Below are 12081 nucleotides of genomic sequence, written 5' to 3'. Positions count from 1 at the left end.
TCTATTGCTTCTTAGCTTGAGTAAGTCTATTCCTCCTTGATAGCCGGGCATCCTTTCTTGCCTTGTAAACTTCCACTTCCGTTTTGTTGCTACAGAAAACACTCAGAGTTGGTGCTGCACTTTGGCGTTCAGTTACACGCAGGATCAGTCTAGCAGCGGCTCCCGCCAGTCTCTGCTGCTTCACACTGGATTACCTTCCCAGCGATACACCACTTTGAGCTTCAGGAAAACTCCTTTATGTTTTGTCTGTAATACATGCCAGAGTCTCACATATAGTGAGCATTTATTATTTCCCGTTTTTAAGACAGGGTTTCACTGGGTAACCAGGCTAGCCTCGAACTGATGCTCTTCCTGCCCCAGCCTCCTGGGGTTCCTGGCACATGCATCTTTAGTTATTGAGTGCATGGCAGTGTGTGTGAAGGTCAAAGTCAACTGCTCTAAACCAGTTTCCTTTCTCTCTGCAGTTTGGAGGAGCTCTTCCTGTGCCTTAATGACTATGAAACAGTGTCTTGTCCTTCTGTCTGCTGTCATTCCCTTAAGCTCCTACACATCACAGACAATAACCTCCAAGACTGGACTGAAATCCGAAAGCTCGGGGTAATGTTTCCTTCCCTGGATACCCTGGTCCTGGCCAACAATCACGTGAATGCTATCGAGGAACCTGCTGACTCCCTGGCTAGGTTGTTCCCTAATCTGCGATCCATCAGCCTCCACAAGTCAGGTGAGGCACAGGCTTGCCCTCGTTCTCTGTCAGACTGCTCAAGTTCATGATGGACTATAATAACAATGTGTTTTAGTCATTACTGTACTTGTAAAGGGTAGGTTTCCAGGTACCTACGATCCACTGCATTAAGGACATAATTTTCTTCATAAGTACTCTAATAAGTACTAAGGAGCATAGAATTCTATTCATAATTTACATTTTATACATTAAAAAGGGTCATGTTATACACTGGGTGGTGGTGGCACACTCCTTTAATCCCAGCACTCGGGAGGCAGAGGCAGGCGGATTTCTGTGAGTTTGAGGCCAGCCTGGGCTACAGAGTGAGTTCCAGGAAAGGCACAAAGCTACAGAGAAACCCTGTCTCAAAAAACAGAAAAACAAAAAAGGGGGGGGTATGTTATAAAGGAGTAAAATGAAATTGATGATATAGTTATTAAAAGACAGAAAAAAGAATTATAAACTAGATCATTTTACCTAGATACAGGGTAAGGAGTCATAGTCTGGCAGCCTTTTTTAAATGCTCATCTATATGCTCTTGATTATCACCTTATTGCTGTTGTCTGCTATACATTACGAGGATGAATTTGTGTTAATGATTTTTATTTAAGACAAGTTTTAGGTTCACAGCACACTTAAGTAGAAAGTACAGATGTATGTACAACCTGCCTCCACTTTCTACCTCCACCCCCAACTGGTATGTTTGTAACGTGCCCATCAGTGAATTGGTTCTGACATGTCATGCATCTGAGAGTCAGTAGCTTCCCTTAGAGTGTACCCCATGGGCTTTGAGAAATGAGCAGAACAGCTCCTCCAGGTGGGGTGCGCAGACCAGCTCAGTGCTCTCCCTGTGCCCCCTGTCCACCTGTTTATCCCTCTAATGTGGACATGCTCCGATCCTCTGTTGTCTCTGCACCTTTGCCACAGGGTCATTTATTTAGAGTCACACCATGTGGAGCTTTTTAAAATCAGTTTCTTTCACTTAGTAATTCACATTTAAGCCTCTCATGCCTTTTCATGGCTTGAGAGGTCTTTTCTTTTCGGCCCAAATGATATTCCATTTTCTAGGGGGTACCATAGTTTATCCATCACCTGCTGAAAGGGCTTTGATTTTACTTTCAAGTTTGAACAGCTGTAAGTAAAATGTTGTAGAATATTATTTTTAGATGTGTTACATTTGTTTATGCTGTGGAACATTTGTTTAATAATGCAAAGATGTGTTGCATTCTTTTAAGTTTCATTTGTTTAACTCTGTGAAGCTGTATTACTATCTCTGTCTAAAACACCTGATTGGTCTAATAAAGAGCTGAATGGCCAGTAGCAAAGCAGGAAAAAAGATAGGCAGGGCTAGCAGGCAGAGAGAATAAATAGAAGGAGAAATCTGGGAGGAAGGAAAAAAGAAGGAGGAGGACTTCAGGGGCCAGCCACCCAGCTACACAGACAGACATGGAGTAAGAAGGAAAGAGAAGTATTCAGGAATAGAGAAAGATAAAAAGCTCCATGGCCAAAGATAGACAGGAAAATTTAAGAAAAGCTGGCGAGAAACAAGCCAAGCTAAGGCTGGGCATTTATAATTAAGAATAAGCCTCCATGTGTGATTTATTTGGGAGCTGGGCAGTGGGCCCCCAAAAGAGCAAAAACCAACAACAACAGTAAAGCTTTAACCATCTGTGCAGATTTTCAAGTAGACATAAGCTTTCAGTTTGTTTAGGTAAATAATAAGGGTGGGACAGCTGAATCATATAGTAAGATTTTAATTAGTTTTGTAAGAAATCCTGAACTCTCAAAGTAGTTGCACTGTTTTCCATTTCCACTAACAGTGAATGAGAGTTGTGTTGCCCCACATGCTGGACAGCATTGGGTGTTGGCAGTGGTGTATGCTCTGACTTCTATTAGGTGTCTTGAGTTTGCACTTCCCTAACTGCCCAACAGGAAAGAGTCTGTCTGTCTGCTTACTTGCCATCTGTTGTCATCTGTGAAAAGGCGTCTGTTCAGGGACTTTTGCACTTTCAGTTATAGTGAGGTTGTTAGTTGGGTTATAATTGGGGTGAGTTGTGAGGTTCTATTCTTGGGAAGATGAGAGCAAACACCCCAGCATACGGGACTGACAAAAAAACTGAAGTACAGATACCATCAAAGTGCATCTTGATGAACAAGTGAGTTTTATTGAGGTTATTTATAGAAGTATGGGTGAGGGATTACTTACATTACATCAGGAGCAGAACTGATGCAATCGCAGTTGCATCACCAAAGCCCACCCAGTATGAGTGACAGTTCACAAAAACTGGAAACCTGGAGCACACTGAACAACTTGTAGGCAGCTCAACAAGTTGGAGGGTGTCCTTGTCCAAGTGGATCTGTTGGTCTTTGTTTATTTGAGGCAGTTTGGCTAGTCTCTACTCTTTCTAGGCATTTGGGCTTGTCTGCCATGGATTCTCAGCAATCTTTACTATTTATATTTTTGGGGACGGAGGGACCTAGTGAATCTGGTCAATTTCAGGAACTTCCTGAAGCAATCTTAAGTTGTTTACTTCCAGTCTTAGGAGTTTTCCTATAGTATTTCACTTCCCCTTAGAATGGTCATGTTGTTTTACCTCCCTGTAAACATCCTGTTTTAAATATTTTCCTTCAAGATAGAAGATTTAAATTTGGAGGAAACTGCTAAACAGCAGAGTGAGCTATTAGTTGGGTTGTAAGTTGGATTTTTGTTGAGCTGTTAATTGCATGGTTGTTAGTTTGATATCTGAGTTGATAGTTGGCTGTTAGTTGGGTTGTTAGGTTGTAGTTGAGTTGTTTTCCATGCTGTAGATTGAGCCTAAGGTCTTGTTTGTGCTAATCTATCAGAACTAAGCGTCTTCACCTGACTAGTGCTCGACTTGCTTCAGGGTTTGGGGTTACTGTGCTCAGGGGTCGGGTGTGTTTTCGCAGTGATTTTGGACCCATTTCCCTGCCATTAGCATGAGGGTAGCATGAAGTAATAAGTTTTAGTTTCTGGTTCTCCTGCTCTCGTCACATGTTAGAACATGTTAGAGGAAAGTTTGGTATGCCACCATCACCTCAGACAGTCGCAGTCCACGAGTCTGCATTTAAGTAAAGAAGCCGGTCAAGTCCCTTCTTAGAAAAATCCCAGCATGCACCCTGTTTGCTGCAACTGTGATGACCCAGTTAGAAGTCGTTGTTGTGGAATGGGAGATGGGAGGCTGTTGGAGGACCAGGCCCTCGCTCTCTGTCCTTCACCATTGAGCTCAAAGACAGGAGAGGTTCTGCAAGTGGGTTGGTTGGCTGTTTTTGTTGCTTTGAGCAGCGTCTCACTATCCTGCCCCAGCTGGCCTTGAACTCCACATCCTCATACCTTAGTTTTTGAGCAGATGAGAATCTAGACATGCAGGACTGAGCCTGTTTCCCTGGGGGAGCCACTTTGGAGTTTAACCATATCCTTGTATCCCTGGAAAGGGACCAGCATCTGACTGGCTGTTTGCACCTCAGCATTTCTTGGCTTGGCCATCTTTATCTTCTTCCTTTTGCTCTTTCCTGGGTTTACTTAAATAATATTTTTTTCCCAATTAGGTTTGCAGTCATGGGAAGACATTGACAAACTAAATTCCTTCCCCAAGCTTGAAGAAGTGAGATTGCTCGGAATTCCTCTTCTGCAGCCATATACCACCGAGGAGCGCAGGAAACTGGTGGTGGCCAGGTGTGTGGTCCTGCCCCCTCTACTTCTTTCTGAAGGGGCCTTCAAGGGCGGTGTAGTCTTCGGGGTGCTGTGGATTGTCCCATCTCCTGAGCAGACGGTGCTTGTGCAGTTTCTGTAGTGTAGATGTAATTCTGAACTGTCTTACTAAATAAAAAACACAGCCAAATGCAGAGTTAAAAGCCCAGAGATTGACAGCAGCCAAGAGTTACGACCGCCTTCTTACCCCTCCGCTGTCACTGCTGTCCTTCCCCTGAGAAAGAGACCTACTTCCTGTGTGTCTGTCTTTTTATTGACTTTCTGTTCTGCCTTCTCATTGGTTGTAAACCCAACCACATGACCTCCTTGTCACTGCCTGTCTATACAGACCTCCAGGTCTCTATCGTTGGTATTGAGATTAAAGGCGTGTGTCTCCATGCTGGCTGTGTCCTTGAACACACAGAGATTCTGCCTGTCATGTGATCAGGATTAAGGGCATATGCTACCACTGCCAGACTTCTGCTAAATGGCTTGCTATTAGCTCTGACCCCCAGGTAACATTATTTATTAACATACAAATAAAATCACATTTCAGCACAAATAAAATATCACCATATTTCCCCCTTCTATTAATTATTATTATTTTTTGCTATTAGCTCTGACCCCCAGGTAACTTTATTTATTAACATACAAATAAACTCACATTTCAGCACAAATAAATTATCACCATACTGTAGAGCTCAGGCCTAGATAAGAACAGATGTGATATTGTGAGCAGGACTTATGGCTGTCCTGCCGAGGCCGCTGGGGGAACATTCTCTTGTAAATGTATGCTTTGTTTGTTTATTTTTAAATGCTTAGAGTATTTGAAAGCCCGTTTTAGGTGGTGAGGTGAGAACCCACTGATGGAGAGTCGTCTGATGCGGGTGTCCCTATTTCCTCTAACATAGTGGTCTTGTAAAGTGCAGCTGTACCGGGCAGTGGAGCCCTCTCCGCAGTGGCTGTTTTCTTCTTGAGGACTCGTTGGTCGACTTGAGAAGGCAGCTGTTTCTGTCCTCTGTGCTCCCTGCCTTCCCTGTCTCTGATGCTGCCTCTGCACACCGCTGCAGCTTCCCACCACTGTGTGTGCCTGGGTGAACCTTTCACAGAAGAAGATTTGGGCTGAACTGAAAAGAGCCCCAGGGCTTGGCTTTGCTCTGTGTGTGCCCCACATGGAGCTTTTGAAGGACGGGCAGTAGGCTTTGGGGTTTCTTCAGAAGAGTGCCTCCTTAAGTACAGTATTGATCTTTCTGCCCAGCTAATGCCCAGCTAATGCCCAGCTAAGGCTGCCATGCCGGTACTTCTTACCACAGTCAGAGGGCTCACTGTGTTCTTGTGGGAAAGCCCGAGTCTCATGGTGGGTAGGCTTTAGGCTTTAGTTCTTCACACAGTTCTTTCACAAGCAGAAGATGATTTGTGAGTTACATATTCCTGTTTTACGAACTACACTGTGAACTTGTGCTATTTAACATGGCAGCCACCAGCCTGGGTGGCTATGAGCCCTTGAAATAATGTCTTGGCTAATTTGAAATATAAAACAGATACTGGATTTCCCCTAGTTTATATGAGTAAGAGACTATAAAAGAGCTCATGATTTACTTTTTAAAATATTGATTACATGTGGAAATGTTCATATGCTGGCTATATTGGATTAAATAAAATATATTGTTACAGTTTTACCTCTTTTTGCTTTTTAAAATGGCTGGAGAGATGGCTCAGTGGTGAAGAGTACTTGCTGCTCTTCCAAGGGCTTGAGTTCAGTTCTTAGTACCCATGTCAGGCGGTGTACCCCCACCTGTAACCCCAGCTCTAGGGAGTCTGTTACCCTCTTTGGGCCTCTGCACGCACCTGCACATGTGAGTACATGTACAGACACAGACACATAGACATGAAAAGAGAGTAAAAACCAATTTTAAAGTGGAGCTACTAGAGACTTCAGATACATAACTGGACTGCATTCTACCCACCTGAGTTGGCCAGTATGACCTAGAGTTGTGCTCTGAAGTATTAGGTTTAAAGCAGAAGATCACCATCACATCCAAAATGCAGCATGCCGCGCTCTTTATTTTGTCCTTTGGATGACTTCACTGTGTGCCAGTCTTCACACAGGGACAAGGTCCAGCCAGCCGTGTCTTTTCAAAAACGACGACCAATTGCTTCGTTTCCAGCGCCTTACACTGTGTTTATTTGGCTTTAACTTATAGACTGCCCTCTGTTTCCAAACTCAATGGCAGCGTTGTGACTGATGGAGAGCGAGAAGATTCTGAGAGGTTTTTCATCCGGTACTATGTGGACGTCCCACAGGAGGAAGTGCCATTCAGGTAAAATGCTCTCAGCAGGCACCGTAGAGCGCTGGGCCAGGGTCTCATCCTAGAGGACTTTGGCAATAGAGTTAAAGGAAAAATAAAACATAAAGGCAGATATATTTTATTTTCCTCTCCATAGTGCAGTGGCTCTCAGCCTGTGGGTTGTGACCATTTAGGGGATCAAATGACCCTTTCACAGGAATCGCATATCAGACATTCACATTACGATTCATAACAGTAGTAAAGCTGCAGTTACTAAGTAGCAGTGAAATAATTTTATGGTTAAGGGTCACCACAACACGAGGAACTAACTGTATTAAAGGGTCACGGTATTAGGAAGGATGAGGACCACTGCCATCGTACATTTTCTCTAGTCTTCTGTAGACAATGGACTGGTGTCTGGCTAACACCTGTTTTCCCACGCCATGCTTTGTGTCGTCAATTTCTCTTCTCAGAGCACGTTTTCATCTACCCTCAAACTGGTTCCTTCTGCCTGGTGTGTTTGCTTTGGGCCTAGTAGATCTGCAGATGAGCAGGCTTGGCAAGTGAGGAAAGGTCTGGAAAGGGGACTCTTGAGGGGATGAGTTAGCGTTGTCTGAATTTTGAGAGGAGGTACTGGCTAGTGTGAAAAAGCACCTTTAATACTCCACAGATGAAAGGAAGGATGGAGGGGCATGTCCCCAAATACAAAAGAAAAGGTAACCCTAAAAACAGGTTTCCAGGTGTTGACAAACAGAATTGCTTGCCAGAAAAGTGCCATGCCTCCTTTATTTAAGAAAATCCAGGGGGCTGGAGAGATGGCTTGATGCTTTAGACTTGTTCTTGCAAGGGACCTGGGTTCATTTTTCAGTACTCACGTGGCTCACAGCCACCCATAATTCCAGTTCCATGGAATCCAACTCCCTCTCTGACTTCCTAAGGCACCAGGAATGCATGTGGCACACAATCATACATGTAAGCAAAATACTCATACATACATGTTACAGGATATTTGATAGCACTGTGAAACTCCAAGACTGTGTTAATAAAATTAACTTTGGATCAGGGAGCGAAGCTAGCAACTAGTTGACAAGAATTAATCATACAGAGTATGGAGGACTCAGGAATATGGATAGAGAGGCACGTAGGAAGGAGTAGGAAGACTTAGAGATTCGGAGGTTTTTTCAGAGGAGTGGCAAGTTTTTTTTGTTGTTGTTGTTGTTGTTTTTTTTTTTTGGCTTGGTCTTCTGCTGAAAAGAAAGACCAGTCAGCTGGTTGCTTTTCAGCATCTCTGATCTAGCAGGTTTTGACTCCAGCATCTGACTCCCAAGTCTATTGATAAACAGAACAATAGAGACTTAGTTAAAACCTACATTTGGTGGCCATGGCTAAGCCAGTACCCATGCCAGCAGGACCGGAAATCCCGCCAGGCCTCAACCTTAGTGGTAGGGTGCTGACTGGGGCCACAGGGCGCAGACGGTAGTTAAAACATCAGTAGATTCAGGTGCAGCCATTAAGCCAGCAGAAAAACAACACATATAGAATAAATATTAGAAAGAAAGAAAGAAAGAAAGAAAGAAAGAAGAAAGGAAAGAAGAAAGAAAGGAAGAAAGAAAGAAAGAAAGAAGAAAGAAGAAAGAAAAAGAAAGAAAGGAAGAAAGAAAGAAAGAAAGAAAGAAAGAAAGAAAGAAAGAAAGAAAAAAAAAAGAAAGAGAAAGAAAAAAGGAAAGGCCAGGCTGGCTAGGGAGAAGGCTCATTGGTTGAAAATTCTTGCTAAGAAAGCAGGAACAGTCAAAGTCGGATGCATAGTGCTGACAGACATCAGCCTCTGGGGAAATGGGAGGGCAAGACAGAGAATCTGAAGCTCTTGGGCCAGCTAGCTTGATATGCACAGTGGGAAAACAACAGTGAGAGCCTGTCTCAGACAAGGTGGCAGGTGAGGCTGACCTCTGACCTCTGACCTCCACATGCACACTGAGGCACATGTGCACCCGCACTTGCACCCACACCCACATCCACAAGTGCAAACACGTGCAAGAAAGGAAAGAAGAAAGAAACTATGCTTGAAACATTAAAAAGAAAAGAAAAAAGAAGTAGCTGGGCATGGTGGCATATACCTGTAATCCCAGACCTCAGGAAATGGAAGAGAAAATAGGACCAGGAGTTCAGTGGTAGCTATGGCTATGTAGAGAACCGTGTTCTTGGACAAAAAAAAAAGAGAGAGAGGGAGAGAGAGAAGGAGGAGGAGGAAGGAGAAGAAGAAACTTTGGTGGCTTACATCTGTAATCCTAGCATTAGAGCATCCAGTAGCAGAATTGGGGTTCAAGGCTATCCTTGGCTACAGAGTTTGAGGTTAGCAAGGGCTAAATGTGTTAAAACAAACAAAAACTGCACTATGAAACCAAAATGGCAGAAACAGCAACAAGAAATCTTCAAGACTAACATGAGCCCTTACTGGATCCAGGGGTCAGCCGAGCAAAGTGGACACAGGGAGGGAGGGAGGCAGTTTAATTGAACCTTGTGTCTACAGATACTCAGGATTCTGAGTCATTCTTGCTGGAGGGACGTGTTTTCTCCTCAAATGTATTAATGTTTACAGACTAAGATCTGTGACTTAAAGCAGTACATTTTGTAGGGCTATGAGTTTGCACAAAGATCTCTCTGTGGTTACTTAGAAATATTTAAACTCCTGAGTATTTAAAATGTTAGAGAAATTAAAGATTCTTAAGAGTCTTTAAATTAACTCAGAACAGCCAGGTGAGGGATTTTATTATACCTTTTAATAAACACTATACATACGAAATTTGAACTAAATGAAAAAAAAAAAAAAAGGTTTAAAAAGTGGTCCATGGCTGCAAGATGGCTAGTCAGGTAAAGGGTGATGGTGCTCACCACTAAGCCTGATGATGGGAGTCTGACCCTCAGTGTGGAAGGACACAACCCAGTCCTGCAAGCTGTCTTGTGACCTCTGCACATAGGTCACGGCATGAACAGCGGTTGCTGCACCCAGGTGTGCTGGCTGCTCTCACGCTCTCACATGCACGTGTGTGTGTGTGCACACACACAGGAGCACACGCAGAAAATAAATAGATCTTAAACTTAAAATATGGTCCAGTATCTGTTTTCATTTGGCTAACTTACTAAGACCTGTAGATACAGCTGTGTGGGCACAGACTGACAAAAAGGAACAGAGGAAATTGTTTTCTGTCCTAATGGTGTAATTATCTTGACGTGCACTTACTCTTCTGTAAGAGTGTTCTAGAGTGAAAGCCAGAGAAATCAACCTTGGTTAGCTTTAATCAGCAGAGAAATGCATTAGGAGGATCTTGGGAAGACCTGTGAGGCAGGAACCAAGGGAGGCTGCGACAGCCCCGCTTCAGCTCCTCTTGATGTGGCACTGTTGTCTGGGACACCACAGCGCTGTGGATTTCTGTCATTTAGAGTTTCCACTGAGTTCCTGCCGTGTGACCAGTGGCATTGTAGAGCTGGCCGATGAGGATGGCCACGCCCCTCCTTGTGCGGCTCCTGTTCTAATCAGCTTTCACTGCGACCCCAGGCTGACCTTGAACTTAGGCCCTCTTGTCTCTTCCTCCTAAGTACGGGGACTACAGATGTCACCACCGTTCTTATTTTAACCACCAGGGTTTTTGTTTTGTTTTGTTTGTTTGTTTTCTAGAACTTCTTTTGAGAAATACTGAAACGTCAGATTTTTGGTTGTTCATTTTGCTTTTCTATGGGACAGTGCTGAGGATGGAACCCCGGTAGCTAGGTGAACTCTCTCTCTCTGAGTTACATCCCCAGCATCTTGATCTTCACACTTTCCCCAGATAGAAGCCATTCACCAGAAGTAACAGCTTACGTCTTAATCTTTCTAATATCTGTGTATTCCTTTTCTCAATTGTAAGAAAGACAGTGTTCTTGCATATCCTTAATGTGGTCCTTGTGCAAATGGAAATGTGTTTCTGGACAGCTGGGTCTTATGGACTGCTGTGTTTAGTGCTAAGTGTTGGACCTTTAGGGGGCATCTATATTACTTTTATATCATGATACCTGTTGACTCAGTAGTGAAGTTGACCATTCTAGTATACCTTTTACAGAATGATGGAAAATGAGGAAAAAAAAGAAAATTAAATTAAAATTTGTAAATATGTACATGCACATAACAATGAACCCAGTGTAAGTGTGGATTGATACTGTTATTTTAACACTGATCCCAGGGCCACAGTTGGCCTTCACTTCCTGCTTCCATTGCCTCCACACACACACACTCCAATCCCTGTTTGCTTATGGCTCTCTCTGACTTCCGGCAGTGCAGTCAGAGCCAGCTGTTCTGTTGGAGTCTGCACCCTTACTAGTTTTACATATCTGTGCTTTCTTGTCTTGGAATTTCTCCCTCTAGAGCTGGCAGTGCAGGGAAATGCTAAAGACAGCCTCTGGATTCCATCCACGTCCAAATGTGACTCCTTTATTTCCCCTGACACTTAATCACCTACCTTGGCTGCCATGTCTACAAACTTGTTTGGGCGATACATTCGGCCTGGCGTTGTGGAGAAATAGAACGGGTAGCTGTGAGGTGCAGTTTCCAGGAGGATGTTATTCTGAGGGCTAAGCTCTGAAACCTTGTAAAGCTTGTGAGTGTAAAAGCTGTTTTGCAAGCTGTTTGCTGGATGAACTCAGGGTCTGTCCTGCACTCCGCTCGCAGCCTTTGGGGCTGCAGACCTACTCCGACTCAGGAAGAGCTGGCGTTATTTTTGACCCAAGTGAAGCGGTCGGTGGAGATGTAAGGAGAGTCACCATCAGCAGGCCTCTGTGGTGACACTGTCTGTGCCTCTCTCAGGAGAAGGAAGCACTCTTGCTTCATTTTAATGCTGCAGTCGAACAAGGTCCACGGACTCCTTAAAGTGACCCTACAGACTCCACGATCCGTTCATTGCTGCAAAGGATTCACACAGACTGTTTAATTAACGCATTCGTTTGTTTTGGTGTAGGTACGTGTGTGTGTGTGTGTGTGTGTGTGTGTGTGTGTGTGTGTGTGTGTGTGTGCGCGTGCGCGCGTGTGAGTATGGAGGCCCACGATTGATATCTCTGTCTTCCTCAGTTGCTCAGTTGCTCTCCATATTATTTTCTGAGACAAGGTCTCTCACTGAAGCTGGGGCTCAATGATTTAGTTAGCTTGCCAGCAGGTTCCAGGAATCCTCCTATCTCGGAGATTATAGGTGTGTGGTGTCCCTGACTTTTTCCAGTGCTGTTGTGGATCCGAACTCAGGTGGCAAGCACTGTACTGAGCGCACTCTCCAGCCCCGACACAGACTATAATGACCATTCCTTCCTTCCTTCCGACATCTATCTCAGTATGCCTACCTTCC

The 12081-nt window shown here is 44.1% G+C and overlaps 1 protein-coding gene across 2 annotated transcripts in view; it reads left to right on the top strand.

The window, feature by feature from the left end:
* Positions 1-12081, top strand: part of Tbcel (tubulin folding cofactor E like) — a 58686-nt gene that overhangs the window by 29307 nt on the left and 17298 nt on the right. For both annotated transcript variants that reach the window (XM_059267674.1, XM_059267675.1), the window contains 3 exons: positions 465-721; positions 4289-4415; positions 6635-6751. In XM_059267674.1, the coding sequence (XP_059123657.1) occupies positions 465-721; positions 4289-4415; positions 6635-6751 (501 nt within the window). The remainder of the gene's footprint in view (positions 1-464; positions 722-4288; positions 4416-6634; positions 6752-12081) is intronic.

The sequence above is a fragment of the Peromyscus eremicus genome, chromosome 7, assembly GCF_949786415.1.
Source record: "Peromyscus eremicus chromosome 7, PerEre_H2_v1, whole genome shotgun sequence".
In the NCBI taxonomy this organism is placed as follows: Eukaryota; Metazoa; Chordata; class Mammalia; order Rodentia; family Cricetidae; genus Peromyscus; species Peromyscus eremicus.
The sequence above is the reverse complement of the archived record's forward strand: the minus strand, read 5'-3'. Positions and strand labels throughout refer to the sequence as shown.